General features: G+C 40.0%; 1 protein-coding gene across 2 annotated transcripts in view; it reads left to right on the top strand.

Moving 5' to 3' along the window:
- The first annotated feature begins 11 nt into the window (after positions 1-11).
- The window catches only part of RAPGEF4 (Rap guanine nucleotide exchange factor (GEF) 4), a 423,137-nt gene continuing 400,059 nt past the window's right edge, over positions 12-23,089 (top strand). The window contains exon 1 of one of the 2 annotated variants that reach the window (XM_006878827.1): positions 12-96. In XM_006878827.1, the coding sequence (XP_006878889.1) occupies positions 32-96 (65 nt within the window). In that variant the 5' untranslated portion in view covers positions 12-31. The remainder of the gene's footprint in view (positions 97-23,089) is intronic. The other variant, XM_006878828.1, reaches the window with a different exon arrangement.

The following is a 23,089-nucleotide window of genomic DNA, read 5'->3' as shown; positions in this document are numbered from 1 at the left end:
CCGCTGGGGACTCCGCGCGCCGCTGCCCAACATGGTCGCTGCGCACGCTGCCCATTCTTCCTCCTCGGCCGAGTGGATCGCCTGCCTGGATAAGAGGTATCTCGGAAGGGCCCCCCGGTGGGGCCGGGGCTCTGTGGCACTGCCTCTGCCCTGAGCCCCCGAGGGCCACTGGAGCTGCAGCAGGACGGTGGGGGCTGCGAGCAGCGAGGGTCCTCGCGGCATGGGAGGGGGCTGAGCGTCCTCTCGGGAACGCAGAAGGACACAGACTCCAGCCTCTCCCAGGGTGCCACCTGCATGAGATTATTACACGTGGTGGAGAAAATGCAGCGCCCTGGGGAGGGGGGTGGAGAGCATGTCCTTTGCAATTCTCTAGCCCCCTTCTCCCATTCCCTCGCCCCCCCCCCCCCCCCCCCCCCCCCCCCCCCCCCCCCCCCCCCACTTCAGCCTACCCTCTTAGACCAGGCAGAAGGACAGTCTTCCCTTCCTCTGGCTATTCAGGCCATTAAGGGTACAGGTAATTTAAGTTTTAAAAAGGGAAGGGGAAGAGGTAGGTGAAGAGTAACATCGTCCCCCCCCCTTGAAAGCAAAGTGTGAGGGACCCAGTGGAGCTGTGAAGTCCCTTGCTGAAAAATCACAACTCTGCCCCCACAGTCACTCGCTCAAGGTCTGTGCTAGGAAGGTCACGCAGGAGGCTGCTTTCTTCTTAATACCTTCTTCTGAGAGAAAGACCCTTACTTGAAAACCATTTAAAGCTGAAAACCTCAAACTCCAGGCAAAAGCCTTGTACTGAGGGTGCTGCTGTGTGTAGCTGTGGACTGCAATTGTTTTCCGGCTCTGACAGCATAATATTCTGTTTGTCCAGATTGTAGGCTTCGCAGTAAACATTACACAGTATGCTAGCAATTATAGTGTATTACTCTGATTAAAAGGTGATGCATCTGAACTTCTAAGAACTGAGCAAGAAATCTTGCAGAGTGGACTGCCTCAGCATTTCGGAGTCGGGTGCAGAAGGGCAGTGTTCTCATCCTGCAGCTATCAGCATGACATCTCTATTTGCACTTGTGGGAAATATTTTTGCTCTCTGCCATATTGAAATTTTTGCAATTAGCAGATTCGCAGCCAGATCAAACTTAAAAATCTTAAATGTGACATGATCTGCATACTCTACTATTAGAGGCTTTTGTTGAAAAAATTAAGTAATTTGAGGAAAGCTAAATGTGGCTCATTTGAATCACTTAATATATCTGAGAAATAATCTTGACTTTCATTACCACCCAGTTGCAAGATTTTTTGGCAGGCAGTGCCCTATTTATGTCTAAAAGAATATGTATTAATATTAGAAGAGTTGCATGCAATAGTGAGAGAATTGAAGTGATGGTTAAATTATACAGAATTAAATAGAGGAATGAAAGTATATTTAAGAAGGGTCTGCTAATGTGATAAGTAATGTAAATTCAATCGTTTAGGGAAGATGAATTCTAAAAGAAGAGAACAATCAAGCTCTTGTACTTAAACTATAAATAGTAGTGCTTTCTCGTGTGTGCATTTTTTAGATAATAAATTACATATTTCGATTTGCAGAGATGCATGGTGTATCATTTCTGAACAGTCAGTAATTCACTGAAAACCCTTTAATTAATAAGTACAATATGCCAAAAACATATAGCAAGACTAACATAAGTGGACTATGTTTGAGCCTATGAACTGTAATGTGTATGTGCCAAAATGACTTACTTGGAATGAATGCTTAGCATATAATGCCACAGACTAATGTCACTATTAACAATGGGGGGGGAGGGACTATGGACTATATTAGAAAAGAAAAAAAGTCTCTCCATAAAATACAGTCCAGTCCTAGTGTAATGTAGGCAAATGGACAGATCACTAACTGTTTTAGATTTGGAGCTGTCACCAGCTCTGATCCTGGATGTGTCACTTTTACTTCATTGAGCATTTGAAAAATGAGGATGGGACTATCTGTCTTAGCATCCCAGAATTTTTTTTTTAAAGGCAGACAAAAGTACTTTGGAAACTATGAAGTGCCTTATAAGTATTTTCTTTTATAGTATTAAAAGAAGTGGTGTTGTTTTTTTTCCTCTCCCCCGTACATTAATGCTAGAATTCCTCAGAAGAGCAGTTTATGAGTAGCAATCTCATTGTAAGAGGGCCTTGAGGGACTTGTTTTGAAGTTGTATTTTTAGTTAGGTTGCTTATTTGTGAGAAGAGGACACTGTTGAGGATGTCATGGATGTGACCAGCGAAGTCGTCTGAAGTCACTCCTTTGTGACTGCCCTTCATATTTCTGAGAAATGTAATCTTGATCTACTTTTCCAGGCACTGTGCTAGGCATTGGGAATGCAGCGAAGACCAGGAAGCAGCAACTGTTCACTTGAATTGCCTATTGGCTTATTGAGGTGGAGGGCAGGGGGTGAAGATGCTGCATAAACAGCTAACCACAATGCAATATGATGAGTGCTTTAATGGAGATGTATAAAGTGCTTTGGGGAAGCAGAGGAGAGATTCCTGGGCTTCACCAGGGCACTTCTTTTAGTCTCTTCTTTAGACCTGAGATGATAGAACTTTCCCCAGGCAGAGAACTGGGGATGAGTTTATGCCAGGCTGAGGGAGCAACTGGAGCAAAACCTCAAAGGTATAGTAATTTCTTTCCACCCACAAATTCCTCAAGTAACCAAATCTGGAATAAAGAAATGTGTGACTTATTTTTAGAAATCTTTTTTAGCTATTGAAAATTTGAAGCATATAAAAAAATGGAGGCAATAGTATAATGAATCTCAGTATACTACTTGGAGATTTACTGCTGGGAGCTTTTTGACAACTTAAAAGTTTAATTCAAATAAATGCATTTTGCAAATAACAACTGTTGTGGTGTAGCTAGAAAAGGAGGAGTCTAGTGTTGAAAATCAATCAAACAAACAAAAAGCAAACCCCAGAGGGTTATGTTTTGTAAGCAAAACAATATAAAATTCAAGAAGTAAGTCGCCAGGGCTTTCTTCTGTAGTTCTGGTGGGTGAGTTTGAACTGTGAGTTTTGGTTTGAGCCATCTGGAGGCCTTGTTGGAAATAAAAGAAGTTAAAGTGGAAAGACTGAAAGATTAAAGGGATTTGAAGTGAAAATTGAAGAAAAACAACAACAACAACAACAACACACCCTAAGGATAGTACAGTCTAAATCTGAACATTCATATTAAGTATGCCTAGTGGACTTCCCATGGACAGGACAGCGCTGCAGAAACTTGCATGTGATTGGGTAGGGGAGTTTTGTTTTAACAGTATGTATATTGAACTGCAGGAAGAGTATTCAAACATTTTATCTATCAAGTAGCCAGCTCAGAGATTATGATGGAAACTAAGAAATAGGATTCTCCACATACTCAAATTGGGCATTAAACAAATGGATGCACATCTAGATATTGGGAAAAGTTATCAGCAGACATGGTGCTAATGCAAAACAAGTTTGTAAGTATCTCCTTGATCTTATCTCCTGGTTGGGGATGATAACAAGAAAGAATGCCATTGGGATTTTAGTTAATTTTCACTTTTTCATGGTCTTGTCCATTGTTTACTTTCGCTGAAAGTATTTTTCCCTTTAAGATTTAAATCTATCACTTGGGAATTTAAGAACCAGTTTTACTTAATAGGATTACAGTTTCTATGATTGGTAAGGGAGTATTATGAAGAGGGCTCATATATTCACAGATATACAGTGAATTATTGCTTGCATTTATTATTATGGAGCTGGAGTTGGCACACTATGGCCCATGGGCCAAATTAGCTACTAGTTTTGCATGTCTTGTGGACTAAGAATAATTATTGCATTTTGAAATGGTTGGAAATGAATGAAATGGTAACTATTTTACAAGCCGTGAAATTTTTATGGAATGAAAACGTAAGTGCCTATAAGTTAAGTTGTGTTGGAACAGAGCACCATTCATCTGTTTACATAAGCCTATGGGCCTTTGTACTGCAACAGGAGAGTTGAATAACTAGGAGAGACCAAGTGGCCCACAAATCCTAAATTGCTTACTTTCTGAGCTAATGCTAAAGTATGCAGTTCAAATCCACCAGCTCCACCTTGTGAGAAAGATAGGCAGTCTCCTCCCATAAGATTAACTGCCTCTGAAAATCCTTTGAAGGGTCAATCATGGTCAGATTTTACGCAATATAACAACAATTTACTGTCTGAACCTTTGTAGGAAAACTTTACTCCCTTCTGATATATGTGAAGAATCTAGCTAAGGGTGACATTATAACCATTACTGATGAACCCAGAAAGGATTCTGCAATGCCTGTTTTCTGAGGGGGACTGTATAACAATGAAAGAATTTATTTTTTTTTTTTTAACTTGTCAAAGAAAAGCAAACTGGGGAGGAGGGGTGGGCAGGGAAGAAAGTGTCCAACAATGAATGAATGGAAATCCAAAGGAAAAAATAAAATAAAAAAAAAAGATATATAGCTAGGAGAGAGGCTCTCAGATAATTAGCTTATTTAAGGACCCCTGAAAGATGATAGGCTAAAAGGGGAAATAAACTTAACATGGAATATGTGTGTAAACCATGTTGTTTAAGAAATTGTTTAAATATTAATACTTAGGTTGTTTTAATGCCTCTTAGACAGTTTTATTTCCTCTGACTTACCCAAAATAGATAATTGAGTTAGCTATTTTTGTGTGGTTGACTGAAAGTGAAAGAAATCAAGTAACAAATGTTTTAAAAACCAAAATGCTGGGTAGCACACATGGTGAGAGAGAATGACTCAGATATCAAAGTCTCAGGCATTGTCCTGCCCTTGAGGAGCATAGAAGATCAAAGAAGCACACAGAGAAAGAGGGATATTGCTGGGGCAGGCTGTGTCTACCAGGCAAATCCCGAGGGAAGGGATGACAGTGGAGTAGTGTGGCTGGAGTTCAGCTGCCTTGCGGACTTGGTGTTCTGATCTGCCAGCACCCCAAGAATTAACACATCTTCTGGTGACAAATACGTGAATATCAAGTGCTCAGAGAAGTGACAGTTCATTAATTTGACATAACATCAGACAAATGAACACCTATCTTTTGGCTAGTGCATCCTGTCTTCTCAAGGTAAGCTCTATGGGAAGTCCATTTATTAACAGAAATCCATTATGCATTTACAGTGAGAAGGAGAACTGCCAGGAGGTCAGAACACTTACATCTTCTGGCCAGCACATTCTCTTCCTAGAGGGACAGAGCCCAGGATTGAATTATAATCACAAGTTTGTTCTGGGAGTTATTGAGAACAGCTTGGGCAACCACCTCTTCCAGTGAGACGAGCTTTGCGTTTGCTACTCTAGCACACTTTAGTCAACACGAGTGTGACTCCGTTGTAATGGCCTACTTACTTTTCCCTACTTGTCATATAATGTTTGCTTTTTTTGCAATTTGTATCATGACCCAAATACATTATATTTAGTTGATATATCTCTTTACCTCTTTTAATCTCTGGCTTCTCCCTGCTGTAGCCATCGCCATGTAATAACTCATTTATTGAAGATACTGGTGGATTGGTTTATTCTTTTAATGGTGTACATTTTGTTAATTGTACCCCTCTTGTGTCTTTTAATATGTCTTTTTGTCCTCTATTTCATGTATACTGGCATTTGTGTCTTTTTCTTTCTTATAATTTTTATTAATGTACACAGCAAAACATAGAAGAATGCAACAGCTTCAATGCATATCATTTAGTAACATTGATTACATTCTAAATTGTGTAGCTATTTTCATCCTCCTTTTTTTATTTTCTACAAGTTTATTTACAAAATTAGCATGCATTGTTTTCAAGAACAAATTCTTTCCATTTTTCTCACCCACCACCCATCAAATTGTACAACCTTATGATTCATCTCCCTCTCCCCCTGCACATCCTCATCCCTCTGCTTCCAATCTCTCCCACCCCTCATGGATCCTTATACTCATTCTACAATAATGATTTTATACAATATTTATCCTGTGGGACTGAGTTAGTTCACTCAGCATAATACTCTGCAGTCCCTCCCAAGTTAGGTAATAATTTACAAAATCATTGCTCCTGTGTGCTGCATAGTGTTCCACTGGGCCTCCACAAGACAAAAATTGGTAAGCCAATTACAAAATGGGCAAAAGACATGGGAAGAATTTTCACAGAGGAAGATATTTGAATGGCAAATATACACATGAAGAAATGCTCCAAATCACTGGCAATAAGAGAGATGCAAATTAAAACCAAACTGAGGTACCATCTCACTTCAGTTAACAGTGGCAAAGTTTAACAGGGCAGCAAGTAATAAATGTTGGAGAGGATTTAGCTAGAAAGGAACTCTTATACATTGTTGGTGGGATTGTAAAATGGTACATTCTGGAAGCCAGTTTGGTGCTTCCTCAAAAAGCTGAACATAGAAATTCCATATGACCCAGCTATTCCACTTCTTGGAATACACCCTGAGAAAATGAAAACTGAGGTACAAACTGAGATTTGTACACCTATGTTCATAGCAGCATTATTCACCATCCAGGAACATTGAAACAGCCCAAATGTCCAATGACAAATGAATGGATTGAGAAATTATGGTACATTCACACAATTCACGTTTGTATCTTGAAGCTTGGTTGCATTTAGATCAGATTAGGGTTTTCTTTGGTTATTTGCATTCTTTAATACCTCATAGTAGTGTTATGTACTTCCATTATGAGGCATATAATGTTATCTCACATTTAATGCTTGAAAACTATCTTAGTGCTTGAGAATTTCTTGGGGAAGCTTGTCATTTCTGGGGCTTATGATAGTTTAAGGGCTCATGGCACAGGGATGACTCATTGTAGCCCAAATCCACAGACAAGCATGGCATCTTAAGCAAAACCATCTTAGAGAACAGCAGGAACTGCCATATAATCAAGAATTAAATTCAGTTATAATAACAGTGTTTGCCCAGGAAAAGGAAAGGTTCATCTACCACTGGACTCCCCCCCAAACCAGGCACATAGAGGACAAGAATGTTAAATGTGCCCCAGGAGCAATAGGACTGAGAATAGAGTGCCTGGTCTACCACATGCCTATTAAACCTGCAGCCTGACCTTCTGAATATGGCATTGGAGTATGAGAAAGCCAGTGTAAAAGTGGTGGCCAGCAAAGCACATTCACCTTCTTCCATATCTTAGTTTGGATAACCCCAAACAGCCTTCTAGGTCCTCAAATGAAACTAGTCCTTGCTATTGTTTTAAGTGTCATCGAGTTGCTACAAATCGTAGCAACCTTAGAAACAACAGATTAGAGCTCTGTCCTATGCTGTGTCAACATTATCATCTTCGAAACCTATTCAAAATCATATTCGAAACCTTGAGCCTATTGCTTCAATCTCTGTGTCATTCCATCTCATTGAGGGTCTTCCTCTCTTTCACGGACCCTTCACCTGTCCAAGTATGATGTCCTTTTCCAAGGAATAGCCTCTCCTAGCAACATGCCCAAGGTATGTGAGATGAGGCTTTGCCATCCTTGGAGGCACTCTGGTTTCTTTCTCCAAGACGTGAGAGTAAGACTGAAAATTTCCTTGTCTTTCTCACTTCCTGTGAATTTATAAGTTGCTATCGCCTTTTGATAGTAGTTATTCTCTAGGGCCACTCCCTTGTTTTGTCTTTAGTCAGTTGCCATTAAATTGGTTCAGAACAAAGTTGAACCATGTGTGTAGCAATATATTCAGACTAGTGAGTTGGAACTGATTCATAGGTGGCCTCCACTGGATTTCTAAGGCTATATATAGTATGGGAAGAGCTTGCTGTTGTATCTCTTTAGAGCAGCTGGTGTATTTGAACACCAACTCCCTGTGGACGGTGCCACAAGAGCTTCCTAGATATATGCATTGCTGTCGTTAATGTCCTGTAGAGTTGGAAATGACCCTCAGTTGACCCTCCAGTGGGTTTTCAGAGGCGGTAAATCACAGGAGGAGAGTGCCCATGTTTCTCCCATAGAGCAGCTGATGGATTTGATCTGCGTGCAGTTAGTGTTGGCAGTGAGCTTCTTACCACTATACCACAAGAGTCATATCTATCTATCTATCTATCTATCTATCTATCTATCTATCTATCTATCTATCTCACATTTAAATCCTTTTTTCCTAATCTTAAACAGTGACAGTGAAATATCAATTCCCTGCTTCATCCCCTACCCCCAAACCATCCCCAGTACCTTCTATTCACAGATAATGAAGAGAAAGGGTAGAAAGGGCTTTGGGGATGCTGAGAGACCAAGAAAGAGAAAAAAGATGAAAATAACCAGGTGGGAAGGATGACAGGGGAAGACCAAGCCAACATCTGAAAGGAAACAAACTTACCGGCTGGAGTGGAGGTGGAACAAGCTTCAGGATCGTGTTTACTCAGCTGTATCCACGAGCATCTGCTTGCTTCTCTTGCACGAACAGAAAAAGGTGGGTCAGACCTCTCTTCTCTTCATAGATAGTCATTCTTGGAGCATGTAGCCATTTTCTTGGTTTTACTACCTGGATTATGTAACCTCTGTATTTTTGGCTTATCTTTGATACTAGACATATTTTTGTCTCTCTGATGGATATTCTCATCCATTCTTTCTTCTCTATTATGGAAGTTGAAGGGGGGGAAAAATCCTTATTTCCCAGCCTTCCATGCTGCTAAGTGGCTACAACACACAGTTCTGGCCAGTGAGACATAGCAAAAATCTACCATGAGCTTCTAGGAAAGATTTTGTTTTTCTGATGAAAGGCACAGATGTATTTAGCAGCTCTGTCCTTTCTCCTCCCTGCCTGGAATGACTGTCAGATGACTGGATTTGGGCAGCCATTTTGTAGTCCCAAAAGGAAAGGTCAACGAGAAACAGAAACTCCAGGTCTGACTTTGCTCAGCTACTGGGTCTATGTCCATAGTCACTTACCTTCAGATTTCTTAGTCCTTCAAACCAAAACCAAAAACTCTTTGTATAGACCATTCTTTCCAGGTTCCCCCTCATTTGCATCCAAAACTATCTCTGTTTAATACTTTTCTAAACCTCTTAATTCTCAACTCCCTTCCACGTTACCTTTTCTTCCTTGAGTTCTTATTTTACTAATAAAACTACTATGTTCTCATTCTCAGAATTTTGAAGTGACAGTGACCCTCCTCTTTTCTACCTCCCTTTTTACATCAGATGAACCACTGATTCCTTTCATGGCCTTTATATTATGTTGCTTTATTTCAGGGGGTCTTATCATCTGAATCTCTTCATAGTTTGATGTTTCCAACCTGAAAAACATAATTGTTGTTGTCATGGCCATCGAGTCGCTTGAGACTCATTGCGACCCTATGTACAAGAGTCCTAAACCCAGCTCTATCCTGTGCCAACCGCATTGTCTCCAACACACCTACTCCCACTACCCCATTCACAGAATTGATCCATCTCATCAAGGGTCTTCCTCTCCTGTGCTGTCCCTCCACTCTCCCAAACATGATGTCCCTCTCCAAGGACTGGTCCCTCCTTGCAACATGCCCAGAGTAGGTCAGATGAAGCATCAGAATCTTTGCCTCCAAGGAGCATTCTGGTCTCATCCTCTCTAGGACAAACCTGCTTGTTCTCGCAGTCCATGGTATAGGCATTAATTCTCTTACTGTCATCCCTAGTCACTGTCTGGCTCTCTGATGCATAGCATGCAATTGTGAAGAGTATATCCTGAATCAGGTTCACCTTAGTCTCTAGTCTGATATCATTGCTCTGCAGTACTCTGGAGAGGTCCCTGACAGCCGACTTTCCCAATGCATTCATCTCTTGATTTCCTGGCTGCTAATACCAAGAGTGTTGACTGTGGGGCCAGGCAAACTAAAACTGTTAACTATCTCGATCTCTTCACTATCTACTGATGCTGCTGACTGGGGCTTCGTCTGACATACTTTGGACATGTTGTAAGGAGAGACGGGTCTTTGGAGAGGGACATCGCAGGAGGGGAAGACCCTCTATGAGGTGGACTGATTCAGTGACTGGGGTAATCGGGATGGGTGTGTCAGAGGCAATGAGATTGGCACAGGATAGAGCAGGGTTTAGGGCTGTTGTACATAGGGTCGCTATGAGTCGCAAACGACTCGACAGCACATAACAACAACAACAACAACAACAATCAGTCTTACACATAAAGCCCCTGGAAAGGGCACATCATGCCTATCCTGAGTCTGCTTTTACAGGACTGACTGGTAAATTTGTCTTGTCTGGTTATCATTCCAAATTACTTAAATTAAAAAAATTCACTTTGAAGAGGTTCAAACCCTGGTTATTTCTAGGAGTTTTCTTATTTCATAGTACAAAACTGTTCATAGTATTGTGTTATTATCTCTTCATTGTCCTTAGGATATGAAGTTTTATCCTCTCCTTTATGTCCTATATTGGTAATTATGTCTGCTCTCTTATTTTCTTGATAAGTCTTGCCAGCATTTTCTCAATTTTTGTTAATATTTTAAAATAAGCTTTATTCTAGAGTTATTTTTTTTGTTTACAGAAAAATTGCACAAAGTATGGAGCATTCCCACATACTCTCTTCCTCCTCCATGACTCACCAGTCTTCCCTGTTACTCAGTTTTTGTTGTTGTTGTATACTTTTGAGTTAGAACACATATATTGCTGAGCCTAGCAGATTTTCAGAGGCAGTAAATTGTACAGAACGAGATTGCCCATCTTTCTCCATGGAGCAGCTGGTGGATTTGAACTACGTACCTTTGTGTTGGCAGTGCAGCTCCTAACTAACTACTAAGCTACCAAAGTTCCCCTCAGTTTTCATTGGTGGTGTTGTGTGCCTTCAAGTTGGAAGTGACGCATAGCTGACTGTACAGTGGATTTTCAGAGGCTAGGTTGCACAGAGGAGGGTAGGTTGCACAGGAGGAGTTTTCTTTCTCCCTTGGAGCAGCTACTAGATTACCTGAAGGGAGTGCTGGTGGCATAGTCATAGGGAGTGGTGCTGCTAACCCAGAGGCCACGTTCTCTGGTGGTTTGGGCCCATCAGCTGTTCCAGGGGAGAAGGAGAGCAGACTGCTCCCATTCCATTAGAGCGGCAGAAACTTGCTGGGGCATCAGCAGTGAGTCAGCTCTGACTGGAGCGCAGTGTCTGACTGATGAACTGATGTTGGTGCACTGTGATGAACTGAAGTGTGAGGTTTTACATTGTGTTCATTCTTTGTATCCTGTGAACTTTGACAAGCATGTCACATGTCCATCATTACAGTCTCCTATAGAGTGATCTCTCTGCCCTAAACATACTCGGGGCTCTATTTATTCATCCCTCTTCCACTCTTCTGAGTTTTTGACAACCTCTGACCATTTTATGATCTATGGTTTTGCCTTTCCCCAAATACCTATCATTGTTGTGAGTATATGGCCCTTTCAGACCCCTTTCACTTAGCCATGTTCATTATGGTTCTGCCGTGTTTTTGTAGCTTGATAAATTGTTTCCTTTTATTGCTGAATAATACTTTGTTGTATTTGTGGTACCACCATTTGTTTACCCATCCATCTATTGAGAGCCATTGTGATTAATTCTGATTTTTGACAATTATGAATAAATATGTTATGCAAGCTTTTGTGTGAACATAAGCTTTCAGTTCATTTTGGTAAATACCTACGAGTGTGGTTGCTGAATCATATGGTAAATCTATGTTTAGCTTTGTGAAAAACTGCCAACATGTCTTCCAACGTAGCTGGCTGCACCAGTTAGCATTCCTGACAGTGATAAAGGAGCGTTCCTGTTGCTTTATATCCTCATCAGCATATAGCGTTGTCAGTGTTTCGGATTTTAACCCTCTTGTTTTGGAAGCAGGAGTGGCATCCATTGCCTAAACAACATGCCTCTGGAAACTCTATGAGCTTTGATAAGTGATGACAGTTATAGAAAGGCTTCAGGCCTTTTGTTCATAGGGTCATTATGACTCATGCTCGACTCTGTGGCAATCAACAACAACAACAACATTGTTTTATTAGTAATATTTTGTTCTGCTGTTACAGCTCCTGGTTAACCAGTAAGTGAACCTTGCCCTGGCCTGCCCAGTTCTCTTGATCTCTGTCATGCTCAAGCCTCTTGGTAGTCACTGCATCTGCCCATCTCACTAAGGGTTTTCCTCTCTTTTTCTGACCTTACCGAGCATGATATCTCTCCCCAAAGAGGTTCCTCCTGAAAATATATCTGAAATATACTGGAGGTGAAGTTTCACCATCCTTGCCTCTAAGGAACACTCTGGTTGTACTTTTTTTAAAAATGGTTTTTTGTCTTTATCATCTTCCCCCCACCCCCACCTCTTGTGTACCACTGAGTAGGATCCAACTGGCACAGGAGGAGATTTCCCCTCTATCTTCAGCAAAGCATCTGGTGGATTCAAACCATGTGCCTTTGAGATTGCAGTACAGCTTCTTGCCACTAGGCCACCAGAGCTACCTTTGGTTGTGCTTCTTTTGAGAGAGATTCATTTGTTTTGACAGTCAATAATTTATTCCAGACTTCCACCAGCACTAAAATCCCAAGGCATTGACTATTCTTCAGTCTTCCTTATTCATTGTGCAACTGTCAACTGATAGGAAGCAACTGAAAAGACTAGGACTTGGATCATGCACACCTTGGTCTTTAAACAGACATCCTTGCTCCTTAGTGCTTTGGAACTGTACTCGACAGCAGCTTTTTCCAGTGCAACACATCTTTTGAGTTCTTACTACGATGAGTATTGATTGTGGATCCAAGTAAAAGGAAATTGTTGACAACTTCAATCTTTCTCCGTCTATCCTGAGATTACCTATTGGTCCAAAGGTAAAGATTTTTGTTTTCTTGATGTTGAGATGTAATCAGTATTGAAAGCTGTAGTTTTGATCTTCTTCATTCTTCATTAAGTATTTCAAGTCTTCTTCACTTTCTGTAAGCAAGCTTGTGTCATCTGCGTAACACAGATTGTTGATGAGTCTACCTCTGATCCTGATACCACATTCTTCTTCATATAGTCCAGCAGCTCCTACTCTGATACACACCTTTCCAGATTTTAAAGCATGATTCAGTATTCCCTTTTGCTGTCCAGACAATAGCTTCTTGGTCTAGGTATAGGTTTCGCATGAGCACAATTAAGTGTTCTGAGATTTTCATTTTTCTTAATGTTAGTTATAATTTATTATGATCTACGCAGTCAATGCCTTTGGTAGTCAATAAAACATGAGAAAATATCTTTCTGATATACTTTGCTTTTTTAACATTTATTTATTACACAGAGGTAACTCATGGTTGCAGTGATGTTAAACACTGTGACGCAGATGTGTCAAATGTGATAATGGTTACACATGGTGGACTGTGTTTGGTGGCGCTCTAAAATTAAAACAGGCTTGGAAGCAGGAGTGGCATCCTCTTCCAAAATAGCTTGCCTCCAGAAAGTCTATGAATGTAGAAAAAGTTATGTGTGTTCAGGACTTTTGTTCATAGGGTTGTGATTAGTTGCCTATGACTCAATGGCACTTAACAACATCAACAACGCCTAGTTTATTAACAAATTCGAATGCATTGTTTTCCAGAACAGATTCTTCCAGTTTCGCTCACCCCCCCCATCAGATTGTACAATTCCATGATTAATCCCCTCTCCCCCTGCACATCCTCATCCCTCTGCTTCCACCCTCTTCCCCCCTTGTATCCTTATACTCATTCTACAATAATGGTTTTATACAATATTTGTCCTTGTTGAACTTAGTTCTTTGCTTTTAACCAAGATCCATTTGATATCTCTTCTAAATATGGTAGAGAATAAAATTTAGTTTGATTTTCTCTATTGGTTTTACTTTCATATACTCACTTTGGGCTTAATTTGCTAAACTGATATCTTTTTGTATTTAAAGAAAAATTTATACTGGCTTACTTAAAAAGTTCATAAACATTGCTTTTCACACCAGATCTTTCCCATTTCCTTTACCCACTCCTCCATCCACCCATTAAATTGTGTGACCTTGTGATTATTACCCCTCACCCCCATCCTTCCTCACCCCTGTGTTCTCACCCTCCCCCACCCCCACCCGGGACCCTCATACTCATTCTGCAGTCATGGTCTTATACAGTATTTGTTCTTATGGGACTGAGTTTGTTCACCTAGCATAATTCTCTCCAGTTCCTCCCAAGTTAGGTAATGATTTACCTAATGATTTATCATTGTTCCTGTGTCCTGAGAGTCTTTATTGTGATGTTTGGACACCAAGCTGACAGCAGACTCATTTTGAATATTCACTGGTGATATCTGAAGATAGTTTATAGAGTTAGATCTGTCTAGCCAGTGGTCAAGTCTTATGTTTTATTTACCCCAAATAATTTAAATACTTAATCAACAGTGCCTGTAATTTGCTTGTATCATCAGAATAGAAATAGGAATCCTGGAACTTTAATCCTTTTTCCTTTTATGGATACAGAAGAATAAGGTTATAGAAGATACCAAGATTACTGTATAATAATACAACTTCATCCCAAAGGCTGATTTCTGAAGCATGCCCAAGCTTAGATGCCCAACTGTTCAATGAGAATAGAACACAATTTCATTGTGCTCTTTCATTTCCTTGTGCTGTAACTGCACATTATCAGCCCAAGAATACTTTCTTTATCTTTTCCTCAATTGAATTGTATGGTATCTCTATTGCTTTGCTTCTTACTTTTTCAGTACTTCATTGGATATTTATCTTAACAACTTTAGAGATTCATTTTGGAATTCAGCATTCAACAGATTAAGGATGTCAGAGCTCATTTTTTTTTAAAAAAACAAAACCTTTTCTATCTTTATATGATTAAAATGTTTTTTGTACCTAATATTGCAAGTCTTGACTCTAAATATCCTCAGGATAGATTTTCACAGGCAGTTAAAAACTAGAAAGTGGATTTTGCTTAAGCTTGGCATTTGTTTTGAATTAGCTGAAAGAAAACCATCAAGCAATATATAACAAAATAAAAATAAATTTAAAATATATTTAAAAATTCTAATACATTGCTTACTGTATTGGCTAAATCTGCAGAAAACACTTCATAACGTGTTCAAAAGCAAAGGTTTCACCTTGAGACTAAGATGCTCTTGACTCAAGCTGTGGTGTTTTCAATCACCTCATATATGTGGACTGCCAAAAGAACAAACAAGTCTGTCTTGAACTAAGTTTAGCTGGGGTGCCCCTTAGAGGCAAGAATTCATCAAAGTTCATCTCACAGTCTTTGGGTGTGTTGTCAGGAGGTACCAATCCATGGAACAAAAGGCCTCAACACAGTGGCTGTAACCATGGGCTTGACCAACCAGATACAGGATGGTTCAAGACGGGGCAGATTTATTTGTGTATGTTCAGCTATGTTTGCAGGGTTGATGTACATTGTAGTCCACTTAACAGCAACAAAATATTTATGCAGAAGTGTGGCTATAATAAAGAATAATGAAGAAGAAAGAACTGATGCCTTTGAATTATGGTGTTAGCAAAGAATATTGACTATACCATAGACTGCAAGAAGAATGAACAAATCTATTTTAGAAGTACAGCCAAAATGTTCCTTAGAAGTGATATTAGTGAGACTTCATCTTGTTGACTTAGAACATTAGAAAGTAAGTCCTTGGAGAAGGACGGCGTGCTTTGTAGAGGGTCGTTGAAAGAAGGAGACCCTCAATGAGATCAGTGGACCCAGTAGTGGCAATAGTGGGTTCAAGCAGCACTGCTTGTGAGGATGACACAGAGTTTCATTGCATTGTCCATGAGGTAACTGTGAGTTGGAACCAACTTGATGGCAACTAACAAACGTAGTTACTTGCCATCAAGTTGGAACTGACCCATTGCTAACCCTTCAACCAGGTTTTCAGAGACGGGAAATTACATGGGAGGAGATTGCCCATCATCGTTTTCTCGTGGAACAGCTGTGGATTCCGTGTGCCTATGGAAGTGCAATGCAGCTTCTTACCGCTAGGTCACCATGGTTCCCTAGCAAACAACATGTTGTTGTTGTGTGCTGCTGAGTCACTTTCAAGTTATAATGACCCTCTGTACAGCAGCTCTGAACCCTACTCTCTCCTGAGCCAACCTCACTGTCTCTGAAGCACCTTCCCCTATTACCCCAGTCACTGAGTCAATCCATCTCATCTGGGGTCTTGTGCAATCTGTATTACTTATCATACTCTAGAAAAAGGTCAGTATATTGGGGAGGAAGGAGAGTAATTAGTAATAAAACAATAGATGAATATTTTTAGAATGTAGGAAAACTATCTGAAAGATTTTTTTGGTTTCCATTTAGTTAAACAAACCTTGATTTTCTTGTATTTATTTACCTACTATATCTATTTTGAAGAATTTTGCCGTGAAATTCTGTTGCATAAGAATGCCTCCACAGGTGGAATTGCCTTTGAATCTATTCCTTTTCAATTGGGATGAACAGTGCAGCCCTCAAATTGATTTTAGGTGCTGAACTCTACTTATTTCTATAATTAAGTTGATATAATAGATGCCACTGATGGGGTTTTGTCTCACAGGATTTATACAGAAAGGATTAAAAAGGCTTTTTAAATGAAAAAAAAGAATAAAGGAAATAATGGGGGGAACATTAAAATTAAAGCCCTCTGGTGTTCAGATGCTCAAGCAGGTGTCTGTGACAACAGCACAGCTCCCTGGCTACGACCTGACTGACATGTGACATAGTTGCTACCTCCACATCCCTTCCTCTTTGGTTTGTGAGAGTTGCTGCTGGATTTCAGCTGGGAGCTGACAGTAGGCACACCCCCTCTACTTGTGTCTGAATACTTCATCTGACATGTGTTGACATGCCTTCCCCTTTCCTACCCAATGGCTTGCCAGAAGGAAAATGGTAAGAGCTTCGTGAAAGGTTAAGGATTCCTGTACTAGGGAATCATAGTAATTATTTAGAAGAGAGAAAAAAATAATCTAGAAATAGGCTGAAAGAAGATGAGAGTAAAACAAACAGCGAAAAGCCCAGGATGGAACAGGAAGAAGAAAAAGCCCTTTGAATGGGTTCTCTGTCACTCAGTTATATTAACTCAGGGTTGTGAGTAGAATTAAACTAACTGCAAAAGAAATTATTTTTGTTCAGAAACCAGATTCCTTACTTTAATGGAACATTGTTAATAACAGTAAGGATGATGAAGGTGACAATAATACTAATTGTAGCAGTTCTTGCTAGTTTTTTAACTACTCCAATGTCAGGGACATTATAGGAACTTGAAGCATGTATTCTCTAATTTCAGTATCATACAACAAAGCATTTTAAAAATAGTATTTTTTTTTCTTGTTAGGAGATAGGTGTGCAATATAAAAACTTTAAAAGTTATAGAAAAGACAACAAATATCTTGGAAAATTAAAGTGAACAGTATGTTTTAAATTGATTATGTTATTATTGCTGTTGTTAGATGCCATTGAGTCTCCTGCGACTGATAGCAACCCTATGTACAGTAGCTCTTAACTCTGTCCTATCCTGAGCCAATCTCATTTTCTCCAACCCATCTTCCCCTACTACCATAGTCACTGTGTCAATCCATCTCCTTTGGGGACTTTTTTTTCTCCTGAGCTGTCCCTTTTACCCTTCCAAGCATGATGTCCCTCTCCAAGTATTGGTCCCTCTTGCCTGGCAACATGCTCAAAGTTATTTAATTGTTATTTATTACAGTGACATAATATTTAATATATTCCCCATGAGGAATGATTTAAATTTGTTCCTGAATTTAGGATAGTCTCCTAAACTCAATTAAATGTGAAAAACATACTCATACCAAATTAATTGCATGATTAATTCCTTTTAAAAGGATTAGTACAAAACTACTTTCTATAAGGTGGAGGTTAAGAATGTCTCATATTTCCATCTTTTGTGAACTGCTGTCCATTCCAGCATCTCTAATAGCAATTATTCCTCCTCCTCCTCCAAACCCCGTAGCTCACGTCATTGTCCTTTCAGTTCTAAAATTCACTGAAAACTTTCACAGAAACTAAAAAACTGTCAGGGAAATGACTCACACATTTGTGAAGGCAGAATGTCCCAAATCTGTGGATCAGGCTTGTTCAAAAGGTAGCGCTGACTTGGACAGTGACTGGAAATGTTGATGCACTTGCTTGCTGAGGAACTAACTATATGGGCTTATCTAACTATAAACAGGCTTATCTCAGAGTTGCTGTATCAGGTCAATTCGGAATCCAGAGCAAAAGAGGGTTCTACTCTTCATTGATCTCAGGACTACAGATAGACCCCCAGGAAAACTAAGGGTCATACCTTCCAGTAAGGTGGGGATTTAATATATATCCCTCCCTAATCATACCTGGTGGTTTTGCCCACAGGCAAGTGAACTGCTATACTGAGAGGAAGGTATGCGTCTCTGGTGGTTCAAATCCTTCAGAGGCTCCTTGGGATAAAGATGGACAGTCTCCTCCAGTTTAATTTACAGCCTCTGGAAACTGCTGGAGCTTCAGCTAGAAATTGTTTCTGACTCAAAGGCATGATGTGGGTTTTAGAAATTGTTTAATCCAACCAATAACTCATTCTGGAATAAGGCCATAAGCACAAAGAAGCTACAATTTCAAATACATCTACAATATATTGAAAAATGGAAGGCCATAGCTTGAACAGTCACACTGCTTAATTCACTGGACTACCATTACAAACTCAAATTCATTGCCATAGAGTGGGAACTGACTGACAGCTGACCATCCAGCAGTGTTCAGGAGGCTGTAAATTATAAGGAAGGAAATTGCCCATCTTTCCCACCTGGAGCGGCTGGTGGGTCCGAACCACAAATTCCCCTGTGTTAGGGAAATTCACTAACATTTTACTGTTGATAGGGTTTGTAAGTTGGTAGGATATATAAGTTAAGTATTACCAGCTAGAAATTCTCTGATTTGGCTCTGATTAAAGTATGATTTAAGTTTGAAGCAGTAAGTATTGGGAGGCTAGTGAAAAACTTTGAGAAGTTAGCATATATTCTGTAAGAATGCAGATTACTAGGTTAGTCTTCAGCCTTTGATTCTATAAATCTGTTAGAACATTGCTGTGTTGTTGTATATCATTGAGTCAGAACTGACCCAAAGCTGACTTTCCAGCGTGTTTTCAGAAGCAGTTAATCACATAGCAACTGATGGAGCAGATTGTGGATTTGAACCACGTGCCTTTCGCTTGTAGCTCAGCTTCTTGCCACTAGGCCACCTGAGCTCCCAATAAGATTATAGATACCAAAACTTTAAATTAGTTCAACATGTGTTTTCACCTAGCATCATAAGCTAGATTTTCCGGTGTAAAAAAGTTTTCCTGTGCTACCGATATAAGGAACTCTGGTGGCTTAGTGGAAAGGAGCTTCACTGCCAACCAGAGAGCAAGTGGTTCGAATCCCCTAGCTGGAGAAAGATAGGCAGTCTCCTGTGTGCGTTACAGCCTTCGAAACAACTGGAAGGTCAGCTATGAGTTGGTTCTGACTCAACAGCCCATAAATACAGAAGTCTTTTTTAAAAAAAAAAAACAACACCAAAACCCAAAACTCAGTTAATTCTGTGGAATCAGAACTGACTGGCTTATCATTGGATTTCCAAGGCTGTAAACCATCCAGGAGGAGATTATTCCTCTTTCTCCCAAGGAAAAGCTGGTCAATTCAAACTGCATGAGAGTTTGACCTAGCAGCACAATATCTCATGCCCAGAAGAGCTCCCCATAGCAATTATTGTTGTGTGCCATTAAGTCAGAACCAACCCATAGCTGACTCTCCAGCAGGTTTTCAGAGGCAGTAATTTGCGTGGGAGGAGATTGTCCATACTTCTGCCACCGAGCAGCTATTGTTCAAACTGCACGCCTTGAGATTGAAGTGCAGCTTCTTACCACTAGGCCACCAGAGCTCATTGCAGTTCTAGCTGGTGTGAAATGTGGTCTTGAGTTGCATTTCTTTAAGACTCATGAGGGAATTATGGTGGCTTAGTGGTAAGGAGTTGTGCTGCAAACCCAAATGTAAACAATTGGAATTCCCCAGCTCTTCTTTAGGAAATAGATGGACAGTCTCCTCCTGTGTGATCTAGTGCCTCAGAAAACATGCTGGAGGGTCAAGTGTGAGTCTATTCCAATTTGATCGGGCACAATAACAACAACAACAATGACTCATGATGTTAAATAATTTAAAGTTTACTCATTGATAATTTAGTTCCTTTGGAGAAATGTCTGTTCAAACCCGTTATTCATTTTTTTTTTTGTTATTCAATTTTAAAATTGAGTGTCTTTTTTCCTGTTGAGTTGCAAGAATCATTTATGTATTCTTGATCCTAGCTCCTTTATCAGATACATATTGTTGTTGTTAGGTGCCATGGAGTTAAGTACCACTCATAGCAACGCGGTGCATAACAGACTTGAACCCTGTCCTATCCTCTCCTGTGTCATCCTTATAATCTCTGACACACTTGAACCCTTTGCTGCATTCACTGTGACAATCTGTCTTGTTGAGTGTCTTCCTCTCTTTTCCTGACCCTCCACCTTTCCAAACATGATATCTCTTACCAAGGAATAACGTTTCCTAGAAAGATTCCCAAACTATAAGAGAAGAAGCTAGGTCATCTTTGCCTCTAGGAAGCACCCTGGCTGCACTTTTTCTAAGAGAGAGTTGTTTGTTCTTTTTGCAGTTTGTGACATATTCAGCACTCTTCTCCCATACCACAACTCAAAACATCAATTCTTCTCTGTTACTTTTATTCATTGTCCAGTTCTCAAATGCATAGTAAGTGATTGAAGAGATCATGGCCTGAGTCAGGCATACCCTTAGTCTTCAAGCTGACACCATTGCTCTTCAGTATTTTTGATATATAATTTTAATATTTTATCACATTCTATGAGTTATCTTTTAATTCTCTTGATGGTGTTCTCTGATGTGCCACATGTTTAATTTTGATAAAATCTTATTTATCCATTCTTTTCTTTGGTTGCTATTAATGTCAACTATGAAAGATACTACCAAATCCAAAGTCATAAGCACTCATATAATAGTACCTTTTATCCATTGTGAGTTAATGTTTGTATAGAGTATGAGATAAAGGTCCATCTTCATTCTTTAGCAGGTGGATATTTAGTTGTCCTAGACTTTAGTTTCCCCCACTCAGTGTTCTTAGCACTTGTGTTAAAAAGCAGTTGACTATAGATGGATGAATTTGTATCCATTAAGCTGTCCATAATTGGCTAGCAATATAGTAATTAAATTTTTTAAAAGAAATATATAACAAAATATTTGCCATTGCAACACTTTTTACTTGCCCCCCCTTTTGATAGCTCACGTGTCTTTGTGTTGCCAAAATGACATTCAGCTGCACTGCCGACCTTTAACACTGATCTTGACCCCAGAGGTGAGATTTCAGAAGCATAAGGAAGCCTTGTAAGTTCACTTGATCTCCCAGTTAATTGTGTCTCATCTCCCTCTCTAGTTCTTTTATTCCAGGACCCTGTCTTCTATTGCTTTTTTAGGCCCTTATTTGGGTAGGACATCTAGGACAGATACCTCGAACTCCAAACCTGGAGGAGAAGACAAGACTTTGTGATTCTGCTCTTTACCATTTGTTTTTGCCTTGGATCTAATTTCTTCAAAATCTTACAGTCTCAGACTCCTGAATCCTTGATAAAGCAATTTGAGCTAATAATGTGTTAAGGAGTTCAATGTGTTAGCTCTTGCAGAAATGTTTGCTTTTTTTTTTTTAAAAAAAAAGGATTCCTAGAGATGCCAAGGCCATAATACAAGAAAATAACAAAATAATAGTATCTGGTTGGTGATACCTTCATGCCACATCAACCTTCATGCCACATCTAGAGATTTCCAAAGCGGTTAAAATCTTAAAGTTGATTAGAATATTCTTTGTCTAAGAATTGGCTGCACAACAATAAGCATATGGTTGAAAACAGCACTGTAAAGTTATTTACAGTGAGACGCCAGTTATCAAGTATTATGGAGAAATTAATTGTATATATGTAAGGTGTGCCTGATCCATTCCATGGTCTTTTGCAGTTACTTGCTATGCATCAGAGAGCTGGACAATGACTAAGAATGACAGAAGAATCAATGCCTTTAAGTTGTGGTGCTGGAGAGGAGTCTTGAACATACCATTGACTGCCAAGAAAACAAATAGGTCTTTCTTGGAGAGGATGAAACCAAGTTTCTCCTTGAAGGCTAGAATTTTGAAGCTCCATCTCACGTACTTTCAGCATATGACCAGAAGGGACTGTTCCTTAGAGAAGGACATCATGCTCAGAAGGTTGGGGGACAGTGCAGAAGAGGAAGACTGCAGATGAGATGAATTGATAAAGTAAATAGGGCAATGGGGGTAGGTGTGTCAGAGTCAGTGAGACTGGCTCAGGACAGGACAGGCTTCAGAGCTATTGCATAAGAGGGTTGCTGTGAGTCACCAGTGACTTGCCAGCACATAAAAGCACCATATCCCAGAAAATCCTTCAAATTTAGCATATTTGGATGACTCTGGTAGAAATCTAGGTCTAAATGGTGGTTGTTGTTATTATATGCCATCAAGTCCTCTGTGACTCATAGTGACCCTTTGTACAACAGCTCTGAACTCTGTTCTATCCTAAGCCAACCTTATTGTCTCTTACACACTTACCTCCCACCCCCGTCACCGAGTCAATCACCGACAGTCTCCCCCTCCTGCACTGTCCCTCTGCCATCCCATAATGTTCCTCTCTAAGGACTGGTCCTTCCTTGCAACATGCCCAAAGTATATCAGATGGAGCTTCAGAATCCTTGCCTCCAAAGAGCAGTCTGGTTTCACCCTCTCCAGGATAAATCTATTTGTTCTCCTAGCAGTCCATGGTCTATTCAGTACGCTTCTCCAGCACAACAGCTCAAAGGCATCAATTCTACTTCTGTCATCCCTAGTCATTGTCCAGCTTTCTGATGCATAGCACGTTATTGTGAAGACCGTGGCCTGAATCAGGCACACCTTAGTCTTCAGACTGACATAATTTCTCTTCAGTACTCTGGAGAAGTCCCTCACAGCAGACTTTCCCAGTGCAATTCATCCTTTGATTTCCTGGCTGCTGATGCCTATAGTGTTGATTGTGGAGCCAAGCAAACTTGAAGCTGTTAACAATATCAATCTCTTCA

Source organism: Elephantulus edwardii, unplaced genomic scaffold (assembly GCF_000299155.1).
Source record: "Elephantulus edwardii isolate Elephantulus edwardi_28Jun2011 unplaced genomic scaffold, EleEdw1.0 scaffold00001, whole genome shotgun sequence".
Classification (NCBI taxonomy): domain Eukaryota; kingdom Metazoa; phylum Chordata; class Mammalia; order Macroscelidea; family Macroscelididae; genus Elephantulus; species Elephantulus edwardii.
Note: the sequence above shows the minus strand (reverse complement) of the source record. Positions and strands in the feature narration are given on the sequence as shown.